Below are 14,522 nucleotides of genomic sequence, written 5' to 3'. Positions count from 1 at the left end.
TTTCTGGATATTTTTCCAATGTACTTTGGATATTTCTATTTCTTTTTTAAACAACCTTTTAATAGGACAATCACCCTTATTTTGTTTTCCATGTTTGGCTATGGAACTACTGAATAACCCTTGTATTTGCTCAAAAATAAAATAGCTATTAGGTCAAATGTGTATGCCTATTGTTGATTAAAAAAAAAAGATGATGATTTCAATACAGCATCAAAAAATCCACAAATACATTTATTTGAGGTTGCACATTACAAGGATGTACAATGTGTGCAAAGCTACATCAGCTTAATATTAATCCTACTGAAATGAAATTTCCAAAGCATCAAGACAATTATGAGAAAGGGATACATTATTTGAAACAATCTTCAAACACAGGCAAGAAATTATACAAAACTGATAATACAAAAGAGGTGTTATTGGTCATATTTTCTTTTCCAGATGGTTGTGAAGTACAGCACACTTGACTACCCTCCCTGAAGCCCAGAGTGCGTTTTGTCATGGCTGCATTTTCTGAGGACACCCTACTGGGAGGCATACTCCACTCCTGTTGTATTGTAATTGCATGAGAAAGCTCTATGCTGCCCCGCTGTTCAGACGGACAATGTACGTGCAGCAGTGGCTAAATTGCCTGATCCTTACCCTTCGCATGCACTGCCTCATCTCATATTAGGTGAGCAAAATGATCACAGTTGAAACAAAACACTGTGTTGGCCATCAGATAAAATTAAGTTACTCCAGAGTGAATGCTTCTGGTGAAAAGCATCGTGAGGTGGAAGCGTTTGCAAAGAGGCATCTCATCCTTTTCTGCATTCTACGAGGAAATCATCCTTCAGATAAAAATGATGACCAATCTAGTATAAAACTAGGACTGGATAAAATTGTGCGATTCGCTTTGTGTAGCCACAAAAGAGATGAGGGTCTGAGGAGCCAAGTAAAGTAACTTAGCCCTTTGAAGGAAGTGTCTTACCAGCCAATTTCGGACATGCAAAAAAAAATTAAAGTCACTGGCAAAACATTAAAAGCAAATGCTGAAATAGTCAGTGATTTGAATAATATACTTCCACAAATAAATAAAGTGCAATGTACGTAAACTAAACTTTGAAACATTTCTTTTGTAAAAGTGATATTCAAAACAACCTCTTGTGGAAGAGGTTGGCGAGGGTAATGCAATTGTTGTATGATTTACAAATTTACAAACAACTTCCTGTGTAAAATGAATCAAATTAAAACGAACGTTTTAAGATCCGATTCGTTGGCCAAAGTTTTTAGGTCCGTAGAGAATTTTGCACAGTTCATCACAAACAGACCGTTGGCTGGAAGTGGAAAGGTCCATTCCGTGTAGCGTGTTGTCTAACTCCGTAATGCTGTTACAACTGCTTCAGTCGCTTCCGAGGTGGCCCCAAAGGTGGGCACTGTGCTGTGGCGAGTGCACGGAAAGCATCCGCGACAAGGTGAGGGTGAGAAAGGATCATCGACTTGAAGCCGGTTGTGTCCAGCACGTCTGTGGCGTGGCTGGGAAGACATGAGCCATGCCAAAAAATAACAAATTAAAACTACAGTTTCTGTTTTAAGACCATTATGCATGAAAGTCTTTGCATGGAAGAGGCTCGTGGAAGAACTCGTACTGGATTCAAGATGAATCTTTTATAGAGTTCTTCAAAATTTAAAGTTATGTGATTCCAATAATAATAACAATAAGAGTAGTGGAGTTGAGATTTTAAACCCCATGTATATATACATTGTTCGAGTCACAAATTTAGTTACCGGCCTTGGAAACAATCTGTTACTCCTTCTTCAATAAAAATTATGACAAATTTGCAGCTTTCAGATTCTTACCAGCCTGTTTTTTTCCCCCATTACAAATTTCATCAAAAAATCATTTAGTTTTAAGCACAATGGTAAACAAGATGAAGCCATACTAAAAGCATCGTTGAGTGAAGCGCATTTGGCGTATGCAGCCAAACAAACACACCTGTTGATGAAATCAATCGAATGCGCTCTAAGTTGTTCAGCACTGTGTAGGTCAGCCAAGATGAGCGTGTCCGCCACATTCTCCACCGAAAGGTTCACACACAGTGCCTCTTCGCACATCACCTTGAGCCGATCGAGTGCATACTACGGAGGACACGCAAGTCATGATTGCAGCAAATCCTCCATGGTCCAATGAAGGTGGCTACATAAACGAAGCAAATTATTTTCTTTATTATCTTTCAACCATGACACAGGAATGCAGCTTGACCTGGTGGTACTTTGACTTTCCCACTCACCATGCAGTCGATAAGACTATTGCAATGTTGCGAGGAGCGAGTGCCTCAAAACTGAAAGTACAAACCTATAATTTTAAGGTCCAAAGCCAAACGGTTCATTTGAATGGATTTCACAAGACAATGCACCTACAACCACAATGGTTGTGAAATAGAGCGTCCGATAAAGCTTGCATCAACCCGACCAGAAAACTATAGCTCTGCTTGCAGGCACACCATCCAACATTATATAAATGTAAGATTATTACCAGCAATTATGAAGCCTAAATGTCTTTGCATTGTGTTCATCTTAAGTGAGTAGAGCAGCAGGCAGAGTTTGAACAGGCTCATTATTCAACGGTTCAAGTCGCTGTACCGTTTTTTTTTTTTACAGAATCAACACTACTATTCATTTATATGCGTATCACAATAATATCTCCTCCTCAACCCATCCTCCTTTTTACTTTACCCACCAAACGATACAGAAATGTATTTTCGTATTTTTTTTAAAACAGCAGATACTTCTTGCATTGTAGGAAATAATGGGTTTGGTTTAAATGGGACAGCTTTACAAGATGAAACTGCAGGGGAGACAGATTTACCACCTCCAAATGTCTGCCTCTGGCATCGTTTAACAGTCGTGTAATTGTCTATATCGAGTTAACCTAATTTCAACATATAAAAGGCCTTTCATCTGAAAGCATGAGGCATACTATCTCCAAGCTTTCTGTTCATGTTCCACTCAAAAAATAAAATGAAATTTAAAAAAAAACAGTCGGTATAAATGTATCCTTTTTTATTATTGTGCACGCTTTAACGATCTTCACTGTATTCATCGAAATCAGATTTGAGTTCAGTTTAATAATGTATTAAAAACACCCAATTCTTTGTTACACAGACAACCCCAAGACAAGCAGGAAGATGGAATGTAATAGTTATTATTTGGATTACAGTGGAGGGAAGACTTCATTCACATCCATTGCTTGTATAAAGTTTTGGTAGATAAAGAAAATGAGTTCATTGCTTTTGAAGGCAACCATTAATCATTTTGCACAAGGTCATTTAAAATCCTATAAAGTCCTACGTGGTGTTATCAAAATGTAGCACACGACTGCAATATAGAGAAGGCTAAGAGTGCATTTTTTTTCCTCTTCAATGATGGCATGAGGAAAACAAAGGGACATTCATGGTACAATGTGTACGCAGTTACTTGCACAGCACAAATACATACCCATTAAAAAAACAGTTTCAAATTGAGCACTTTGTAACAAACACCCTCTTGCCTCGACTTGGTGGTTCATAGAATTATTTCGTTTTGCAGGCCCTCATACGTACCTTGTCTGCCGCTGCCAGTAGATCATCCGCCATTTTCTCAAGGTTTGGTGCTCGGCCAGTGTAGACAAAACGCAACATTTCTTTGAAAACTTCGGGCTCCACATCTTTAATTTCCACTCTATTCTAAGAGGTAACAATGGGCCAATACAAACATCGCATTTTCACTTTTTGTTGCAAACAGAAAATTCTAAGAAAAACCAATATATAGGAAAAAAAAAAACTTTTATTTGCATTTTGCCAGTCTTCAAATGCCAGTGCACTTCAATTACAAGATGCAAAATTACTAGTATCTGTTCTCAGGCACCCTGTGGTTATGGCTTCAACCCTGCTATCGAGACGGGAAAGATTTTAAACCTTCCAGCTCAACAAAGCTTAAATGGGTACCTGTCTTTGTCATGTCAAGAATGTTCTTTCAAATGTAGCTTCTACCGTTTTCACATGATGCAATTTCAGAGATGTTCAGGGAAAATGTAATCAAAAACCACTTCAACCCATAAGAAATTGGTACATATTCACCGAATGTGCAATTTCACATAATCTGCGATCAGTTTAAAAGATGTGAAAAATAATATCCTTGCAAACAAAAGCAAATGTACCTTTTTGGTTTCTTCCATCTCATGTTTAAACATTGCATTGAATACTGCTGAGCGTGCTGGGGAGGGAGAAGTAAAGAGAGAAGAAAGCATTAAAACATACTGATATATACTACTAGGAAATAAAAATGATTTTTGCAAAGGCTTATCAGTCTCAGAATATTAACAACTTATTTTATATGAAGACAAAGAGTACCCACCCTATTTTTTGTATGAGGAAGAATGTTGTAATTGGGGAGAAAAATAATCAAGATGAGTTCTTTAAAAATGTGAAAGCAAGATTATAGGCTAGAATCACTGCGAAAGTAGGGTAATAATTTCATCTCAGAATTCAAAACACACGATCTGACATGCATTAAGACATATTATTAAATTCTTCATCAGCTTCAAACTAAAAGTTTCCAGAAAAGCAGTATTAATATTGTTACGTGGAAGGCGAGGGGTGGAGGACGGGGGTGGGGGGGTGATCCATAGCTAGAATGTGATAAGAATAGTATTTAATGTGTGCTCAAGTAGGTTAGATTTATACCTGAACTAGGGACATGTCAGGGATAAGTTGTATGTAATTTGTGCACTGAGGGGGCAGTGACCGTCCACCATAGAGCAGTTTAGGTTAAGGGCATGTCATGTAAAACCTCCTGTCTTCATGCGAGGCCAAATGGAGGGCTTGAGGTGAGTGTAAACGGGCATACAGAGCACTGCATGCACGGCCATAGAATATCCCTCAGAGGGCTTTTCATGGCTCCGCAAAGAGGACAGAAGAATCCCGAGTAAGTGGGAAAATGAGGTATCGCCTGGGATGGTGGGCACCCAATTGCAAGATGAGCCACATGCTGGAAGGTGGGCACGAAAGGCATATATGTCACACACCCTTGCGCAAACTCTCTCTTCTTTGTCACCCTGCATCTTCAGCGTTTCTTTGGTGAAGACTGCTTGAGAGATCTTGGATGCCATATACACTACAAGGAACTAAAAATAATTTTTGCAGAGGTATTAATACTGCTTTCCCCGCCATCTCCCCTCTCGACCCCAGCCCTGTACAACACCAGCCTGCACAATGCCCATTATTGTGGACAGACTAGCTCGTGCCTACCTCAAGCCCTCACCTTTTTCCTTTGTTTGGATGTATCAGATGACGGTTTATTTTCGGTGCCATAGAGGGTTATAGTTTCAATTGTATAATAAATACATGTGCTCCATTATTTGTTTGTCTTTTGAATGGCAGGTGTGCCCGTTTATTTATTTATTTATAGCATCTCGGTTGTTTTATATAAACAGGATTATTTTATAATAAACCCCATAATGAGGAGCATGTTCCTACCTTCTTGCCTTCACATGTGCTCGGACCAACCGCCAGTTTCGGAACGAGTTTTGATGGCTTTTGGGGAATATTAAATTATAACTGAGTCTCCCACTATTAGAACGTGGATAGGAGCCACAAGTACTGTCTGCTTGCAGCATGACTTTAGTAAGGATCATCTGGCCATTTGTGGAGGTCTTGGATCTTTGGTGCAGAGGGTCTGTGTTAGAGAGGACCCCTGATGTGACAATGTGGTATTTAAGGCAATAAATTAGGCTATATGCAATCATATTATGTGAGCCTCAATACCAAATGTAGATTTTCATGCAAAATATTATTTCAATTCATTATATTTTCATAAAGGAGGGCAAGGGGAACTTGTGGTGAAGCTGCAGGGGAAGCCAGTCTTTGAAGCCAGTTTGGAAATGTTGTTTACCCAATAACAGGTTGTGCCTTACTATGAGACACAGGTTCCAGGGACAAAAACTCTGGGGAGTTTGAAACAAAGCACAAGTGTGGTGTCCATTTTGAAACAGGATGCAGTCATCAACAAAATGGTATGGAGGATTTTCCAGGGAAATGGATTTATGTAGACCAATAATAAGCTTGTTCTGATAACACTGATTTGCATGCTAGCCTTAAGAGGGAGATCACGAGTCGAAATGCCATTGAAAGCAATGTTTCTGCTGGCAGAGAAAATCATTTAAGCATTTCAGGCAGGAAGATGAGTGGAAGTGGAGCAGGGCAGGTTTGAGAGAAGGTTTAACAAGAATAAATTTCATAAAGAATGAATGCCATTTTGCGAGATGCAAGTCAGAAAAGAAACAGAACGAGGAAGGGCTGCTTTGTTGCAAAAACCCTTGTTTGCCTTGAATATCATTATAAGACAGCTTGGAAAGTAAGGTTAAGTGCCATAAACCACCAAAGCTCGAGAGATGTCCAGAGAGATGGACCCAATCTTTCCTTTGAGATTGTGCCTCCATCTATTATTGGTTTTAAAAAAAACGCCCAAGGTAGAATAGCTGTGGCAGAAGGAAAACTGATGCTTCAAGAGCTGGAGAAGAGATAATGTTACGAATCTGGAAGCCATAAGCACTCAACATACAGGTCCTATAGCTCAGTTATTTCGATAAGTAAATGTGGATAGATAGCTCCCTTTCCCTTGTTTAATGGGTAATTAAATGTTCATGTGCTGTGGAGTTATTTTGATAGTCAGTGTTTTCTTTTATTTTTACACCACCAACATCAACTACAACAACGCCAGCATCACCCTCACCTTCACCTCGCTCTGGCCGACGCCATGGTGAGCGGAGTTCAAGGAGGAGACTCGTGGCGGCCCGTGACCAATCAGCATGCTACGAGTGAGGTAGCCGCTGCTCAGCCAATCAGACCCCGATGACAGGGCGATGCAAAACCGTCCAGTGAGGGGGAGGGTGGAGGCATCCCCCCCCCCAAGAAAAGGGTGAATAAGGTTGCGGTGCGATCGGACGAGGAGAGATCCTTCCTCTACAAGAACCGCAAGTCGGTTGCGCGCCCTCTCTCTGTCGGTGAACTGAGAGAGCTTTTGAGATAGTTGATGACCATCGAGCAGGCAAGGTTGTGGTCAATCTGACGGGCAGGTTGAACGAGTGTGGAGTTATCAGCTCTCACTTTGACGTTCAACTCAAAGACTTGGAGAAGTGGCAGAGAAACCTCCTGCCTTCTCGACAGTTTGGGATACAGAGGAGAGTTTTGGTTGCCAGGACGAGCGCTGAAGGGAGCTCTGGATTCTGCTTGCGTCTCGCTGGCACCTGGTTCATCTGCTCGTGTCAGCCGAACCACACGAGGTGGACAGGTCCATGTCCTTCTGGGTGTGTGTGTGTGTGTGTGTGTGTGTGTGTGTGTGTGTGTGTGTGTGTGTGTGTGTGTGTGTGTGTGTGTGTGTGTGTGTGTGTCGGTGGGCCCGTCTGTAAGTAGGAATTGTTTTAGTGCTCTTTGCTGTACATACTTGCATCTCTATAGTCAGATAACTCTGCTTCTTGCGTGCTCCCCCCTTTCCCCCATTATAAATAAATACATTTGTTAAATGTACGAGTTCATTGCTGTGTTTCTTCCATTGGCTTAGCATGGTGCATGTTTGTGAATTACAAAGGCTGTTGCCGCTGTAAATGTACATTTGGACCGATGGGACTTCGGCAACCATCCGCTCGGGTTGCACACGGGTCGGGCACGCTAACGGCTCGACTCGTACGAGTGCCGTCGAGGGTGTGAATACTCGGTAACTCGCCACGTGGATCTCTAGGTATTTTGAAGATTGGCAAATAACCCTGTACCATGTGGTGGAATTATTGACGATTCACGGTCCGGTAAGGGACCCGTACCCTCGGAGTTTTCCGAAAGGTCCGATCTAGATTCTGGGTGTTCGGTAGAGTCGACCCGACTGCTCCACCTAAAGGTCGTGCTCGTAGCCGATACCCGGCTCCGCAACAATAATGCTTGAGATCTGCAGCAAATTATATATTTCATTACTTTTCTAATGATGGGGAGAACACTAACCAGTCTGTCATTCAGTGGATCAGACTTGTAACTCTTCTTTTGAATAGGAGTGACATTTGCAAATTTCCAAGATGAAGGCAGGAAACAATTTCAGAAAAGCATGGAGAAGAGTGAGGAAAGAGAGTTGAGGAAAGAGAGCAGAGAGACAAGGGCTGAAGCAACTTCTTGAGTTTACAGTCCCACCAATGCCTTTGGGCCCAGGTGCAGAAGTGTCAATATCGAGGAAGAACTGCTCAACCTTAGCAGTAAAGAAGTGTACCAACTATAGACAGCAATCTGTGATGGTGGAAAAGGTGAGTGGGGGAAGGGAGAGATTGGGGATCTGGGACTTTTCAGTAAAAATAAAATTAAGATATTCAGTTTTTTCTCGAGCAGTGTCCAACATGACTCCATGTTTTAGGATTGTGTTTCAGAAAGGGAATGTATGCCCAAGACAAGTTTGACCAGCAGCAACCAGACTTCAGAAGATAGGGAGAGACTTGAGAGGTTTGACTGCCGCATATGAGCTAAGGACAGACTGGTTGTGCATTACGAGGAGTCTAATTTTGATTCCCATCAGTTGCTTTTGCCTTCCAGGTGGAAAACTCAGACTGCATTGTACCTTACTACAGCACACAGTGCACCAGGGTCAGGTGTTGAATGGAATAGTTGGAGGCATGGAGGGATGGATTAGTGAAGGAGAGAATGTACTATATTGAGGAAGGAATTGCAAGAACTATTTATATCAGGAGCTGATGAGATAATGGGCTAGTCTGACGGAGATGGCGAATTTCAGACCAAAACATTGTGCCTTTTCGAACTAACATACATGTCAAATACCTTTGTTCCTCTCTGAAGAGTGCCATGGAGACAAACATTTTCATAACTAGAGTGGCACTGGGTAGAGCGTATGCCTCCACCAGGCTAAACAGTTTTCCATTTTGTATCCCACTGATAGGCAGGATTTGCATCCCAACCTGAACCAAAATCTACTACCCAACTCATTCACCTAGTTTTGTCATAACTTGTCCACAACTTTTTGAAATATCGTGTTATATATATCGATATCTATATATATATATATATATATATATATATATATATATATATATATATATATATATATATATATATATATATATATATATATATATATATATATATATATATATATTTTAAACGCTCAAATATCGCTGAGGTTATGTTCCTGGAAAATGCTGCAATAGTTAAAACTGCGATCGTGGAAACCAAGGGCCAATGGGTAAACGGGGTTTGATTCGTGGGTGGCAGTTAAATATAAACATATCACAATTAAAATAAACAGGTAAAATATGTATAAAGGATGTTAACGTTGAAGTAAACATGGAAATAAAATAAATACAGAAATTTTTTTTTAACAAAAACACAACAGTTTTTCCTTTCAAACAAATTAAAAAACACAATGATGTGGTTTTCACAAAACAGCGAGGTGGGTGAGGATAAACATATTACGTAGTCGTTTGTACTGTCATCTGCCATAAATAGAAAACACAACACTTAGATCAGGAAGATGATGCTGTTAGAGGGGGGAGGGTGTTGGTTCAAAAGATGTGGACGTAGAACTTGTGATGGCTGTTCAATAATCAGGAGCATGTCAAAGGCACCACACAGAAGAAGGGGAAAACAATACTTAGCCACCTTTATCCAGAGCAGATCGTTTCTACTGGGAAAGGAAGGTATGAGATGGCATCCTCTTCCAAAATAAACCTGTTTCTTTGGTGTCTGCCATGGTCGAACTGGAGGGTTCGGCCCGGGTGCCTCGTGGAAGCGATGGTGAATCCGGAATGATTTCTCCCGTATCACCGGTCCACTCAAATAGGTAAATCCGCAATGGTTTCTCCCGTTTTACCGCATTTGACTCACGTCCACCACACAGTCAATTCAAGGATCCGATAATGGCAGGCCACAGATGCTGCACTTTGACCTCATGCCAACCAATCTAACAACTCGATTTTTTGCACAATGTTATAACCTTTCTCTGTCTTTTGGGACAACTAATTTTGTCCATCATCTTATGTTTGGATGCCATTATTAACTGTTGTGTGTCCACTAGAACTTGGAGATCTAGTATTACAGGATCTCCATATGTCATTTCTTGTTCGATGACGATTCATTATTATTAAACTTGGCTTCATTCCCGTATGCTGGTCTGATTACTACAATTTAACGGTGTGCAAGAAACAACAAAAGGCTCATGTTGGGAGGTAATCGTACATGCGAACGCAAACAATGACTTATCTCAGCTCAAAAACGCAATTGGCCGAAATGAAATACCGCAATAAAGGCCCGGTCACACCTTGACGTTTTAGCCAGCGATGGCAACGTATTAAAATGTATGTAAAACGCTGGCTTACGTTGAACTTTTGATGTTTTTTTTTAAAGATTCGGACGTATTCATAGCGACTCGGTCTTATGTATAACGCATTGGTAACGGACACAGAACGTTTCGTTGTGTTATAGATAACATACCAACGAATGCTGAACCTGTTGTCGGCCTACACAACCGATGCCCAACGATAGTCTAACTTAGGCATAGCGCGTTGCACACATCGCCGACGATGTCGTGACGTAGCCTATTAAAAGGCTGACGCACAACGATTCGAATCATAACTGCCGTAGAAATGGAAGTGTCAACATCGCGGTTACACCTTGGCGATCTTGCCAACGTATGCCGACCTAAGAAAAATGTGTCTAAAACATTGGGGCACGTCAAATACGGAATGAGTAAGTTTGGTATACGTGAGTAGAACGCTAAAGTACGCTATCATACGTCGTAGTAAGTAGAGTACGTCAAGAAATTTTAAACATGTTCCAAATTTTACGACGTACTCGGCGTATGACACACGTTCCGCATGCGATGGGGATAAGTTTTACACACGATGTGTGGACGCTTACACACGTCCACAAAGGCTACTTATAATCTACTCACAAGTCGAAACACGTCGCGGTAATGTCTTTTTTACGCGAAACTTATTTCTAACTTATGTTTGACGTGCTTTGAACCAATTCTTTACGTAGTCCCAACACACATCGACGTATGTAGACGTATTCCAATGACGTCTTCCGGTCGACAAAAAAAAGTAAATTAACTTGTTTCTAGCTTACAACTGCCACATAAAGACGTGTTCCCAGCGGTTTTGGGAATTGGTATATAAAAATGCTGCTCATAAAAGGGGAACCCAACAGTGTTTTCGAGTCCTTTTTGAGTCGATGTCCATGTCAGCAGTAACAGTATCAGTATCAGTATCAGTATCAGTATTAGTATTAGTAGTAGTTTGTTCATGTTGGCAGTAGTAGGTGAGTGTGAGGGGGAGGGTGTGGGTTATGATGGATCGTCCTTGCGTTTAACGATTTAAATGATAAACTCAACAATTTAAATGGCTGCATCTCCACTATTGAAAGTAGACGCTTGCGCTCAACAATTGGATTTTTTTTACACTCAACGACTTTTAAACGGTACCACTCAGCTATTTTCATTGTTTACAATGAACGATTTAAATTGCTGTCACTTGCCTTTGTTTTTTGACGCTGGGGTTTGGAAATTTGAAGCGTTTCTTCTGAACGTGTTAAAACGCTCAAACTCGACTATTTTAAATAGACGCTGCCGATGGACAATTGGAATCATAGCCAAGCTAGACATCGAAGTGTGAACATCCTCGTCATGCCGAAGAAAAGTTTGAAGAATGCTGCAAATAAGTGTCCGGGCCGTGGCCGTGGACGCTGACGCAAGAACGATCCATTATACCGACGTCTTTCAGCCTATGAGTAACTTAAAAGTAACGTCTGTCGATGTGTGGCAACGATCGCGTAACGTGCCAACAACACGTTAATCATAGGTTAGAAATAAGTTTCGGGTACGCTAAACATTACCTCGGCGTGTCTCAACTTATGATTAACTTACAAGTAGCATGTGTTGACGTCTGTCAACAATCGCAGACCGTGCATACAACTTGTGGCCAGCGTAGCGGAACGTGTGAGTCATACGCCGGCATACGTCGTGAAATTTCAAGCATGAAAAAATTTGAGGACAACCAAAAAGTACAACGTTTAAAGCCAGCGTACAACGACGTATGGCAGTGTTTTTCAGCGTGCTCTCAATGTTATCAAAACTTACCCATAACGTATTCAACGTGTGCCAGCGTTTTAGAAAAAAAATTCAAAAATCGGCATACGTTGGCTAAAACGTCAAGGTGTGACCGGGCCTTAACTAAAGTGGAACACAATAGGTTGCTCCCGATTGGTCGAAACCCGGAATATTATTAGAATTAGGGGGTGGGGTGGGGGCTCGTGGACAAGGCTTTTGGGGAATGGGAGAGCCTCACACAAAATAACAATACCTTACAAGCATAAATTGCTTTGCACTTGCTTTCATCAAGTGCTCAATAATTTCTGTTCTTGTGCACCTTGTTAAAATTTGGGGATAAAATTCAAAAGCAAATTAAAAAATATCATCTCGTTTAAAAATAGACAAGATCAAGGTTGAATTTTAGAGGTTGCAAAATAAAAGCATCAAAACCAGTTGGATACAAAATACCATACTTTGGCTTATTAATATTAAAGATGATGGTTCAGGGAATGCCTGTAACCTAAAATGTCATGGCAAAATAATTAGCAGGATCATCACATAAAGCCTTGCAAAAGCATAAATTAGCCTGAGCAGCCTCACCATCCCACTGGCTCGACTGCTGGAAAAATGAGTAAAATATATCAGAGTAAATGTTTGCACCGCCGTGACAAAGCCAAACCTGCCAAGATGGCTTTGTGAGCATTGAACTCTCGGCCACAAACACACAGACAGCAGTCTGCAAAACGGTTGCTCTCCCAAAGGTCACCCATGTCATTTGCCAGTCGACACTCAGGGACTTTCAGGGTGGTCATGTTTGAATGCCCTGAAATATTCACAGAGTCCTGCACCACACTCACCTGACAAGTACAAGAAGGTAGAGTTATGTGCTCGCTCATGCATTTTTATTGATATGCAGTGACATGCACCTGAGTGGGGTTAATGTATTTTGCGGATGTTTTACAACTTGTACCCGAGAGGGTATTTACAACGTTAAAGATGTGGAGCATTAAAAAGGTTATAATAATGAGGTATACATAACAGTTCAAGACATGCCAAAACAGATAAAACAAGGCAGATGAAAAAAATTAATGCATTAGCATATTTTTATATAGTGTGTGTGTGTGTGTGTGTGTGTGTGTGTGTGTGTGTGTGTGTGTGTGTGTGTGTGTGTGTGTGTGTGTGTGTGTGTGTGTGTGTGTGTGTGTGTGTGTGTGTGAATAGCATCACTAGCGGAGAAGAATAGCAGGAAAACAGTACTGGCAGGCATGAGCTCAATTTAGAACACCAGCGACGACATTATAATTATTTCAAAATTCACATACAGCATTCATTTTATAAAAGTTAGTCTACACTAGAAAAAGAAATGGAAAACTAAAAATTCAGCGTTTAAAAATAAAACAAACTGTGTCGATGATAATTTGATGACCAACATGCTCAGTGTGTGTGTGTGTGTGTGTGTGTGTGTGTGTGTGTGTGTGTGTGTGTGTGTGTGTGTGTGTGTGTGTGTGTGTGTGTGTGTGTGTGTGTGTATACTTTTTTTATAACCACTGACCTACTGGGTAACTGATATTGAAGATGGATGTGTGTGTATGTATGTATGTATGTATGTATGTATATATATATATGTATGTATGTATATATATATGTATATGTATATATATATATATATATATATATATATATATATATATATATATATATATATATATATATATATATATATATATATATATATATATATATATATATATATATCTTCTTCTTTCAGCTGCTCCCTTTCGGGGTCGCCACAGCAGATCATCCGTATGATCCGCATAGTGATTTGGCACATGTTTTACGCCGGATGCCCTTCCTGACGCAACCCTGGTTGCCTCTTACGACACAGGGATATGGTACACCTGTTTTAACCGGGGTATACACCGGCCCAGTACACTGGTACTCATTTCGCCTACCTCGGAAGGATGACAGGCTGAGTCAACCCCCTGGTGTATTAATTCAGTGGCCCAACGGGGCTTGAACTCAGGACCTTTTGGATCCCAAGCCGGTTCCCTAACCACTGCGCCAACACCAGGTTATATATATAGATATATATATATATATATATATATATATATATATATATATATATATATATATATATATATATATATATATATATATATATATATATATATATATATATATATATATATATATATATATATATATATATATATATATATATATATATATATATATATATATATATATATATATATATATATATATATATATATATATATATATATATATATATATATATATATATATATATATATATATATATATATATATATATATATATATATATATATATATATATATATATATATATATATATATATATATATATATATATATATATATATATATATATATATATAGATATATAT

The 14,522-nt window shown here is 39.8% G+C and overlaps 1 protein-coding gene across 3 annotated transcripts in view; it reads right to left on the bottom strand.

Moving 5' to 3' along the window:
- Window positions 1-213: 213 nt before the first annotated feature.
- Window positions 214-14,522, bottom strand: part of SPOP (speckle type BTB/POZ protein) — an 87,850-nt gene continuing 73,541 nt past the window's right edge. For all 3 annotated transcript variants that reach the window (XM_085873154.1, XM_085873155.1, XM_085873157.1), the window contains exons 6-10: window positions 12,770-12,947; window positions 4,175-4,230; window positions 3,579-3,701; window positions 1,973-2,115; window positions 214-1,512 (exon numbers count right to left, since the gene is read on the bottom strand). In XM_085873154.1, the coding sequence (XP_085729280.1) occupies window positions 1,368-1,512; window positions 1,973-2,115; window positions 3,579-3,701; window positions 4,175-4,230; window positions 12,770-12,947 (645 nt within the window). In that variant the 3' untranslated portion in view covers window positions 214-1,367. The remainder of the gene's footprint in view (window positions 1,513-1,972; window positions 2,116-3,578; window positions 3,702-4,174; window positions 4,231-12,769; window positions 12,948-14,522) is intronic.

The sequence above is a fragment of the Eptatretus burgeri genome, chromosome 3 (assembly GCF_056783735.1).
Source record: "Eptatretus burgeri isolate ZD-2024b chromosome 3, Ebu_testis_v1, whole genome shotgun sequence".
Classification (NCBI taxonomy): Eukaryota; Metazoa; Chordata; class Myxini; order Myxiniformes; family Myxinidae; genus Eptatretus; species Eptatretus burgeri.
This window is presented reverse-complemented; position numbering and strand designations above follow the sequence as displayed.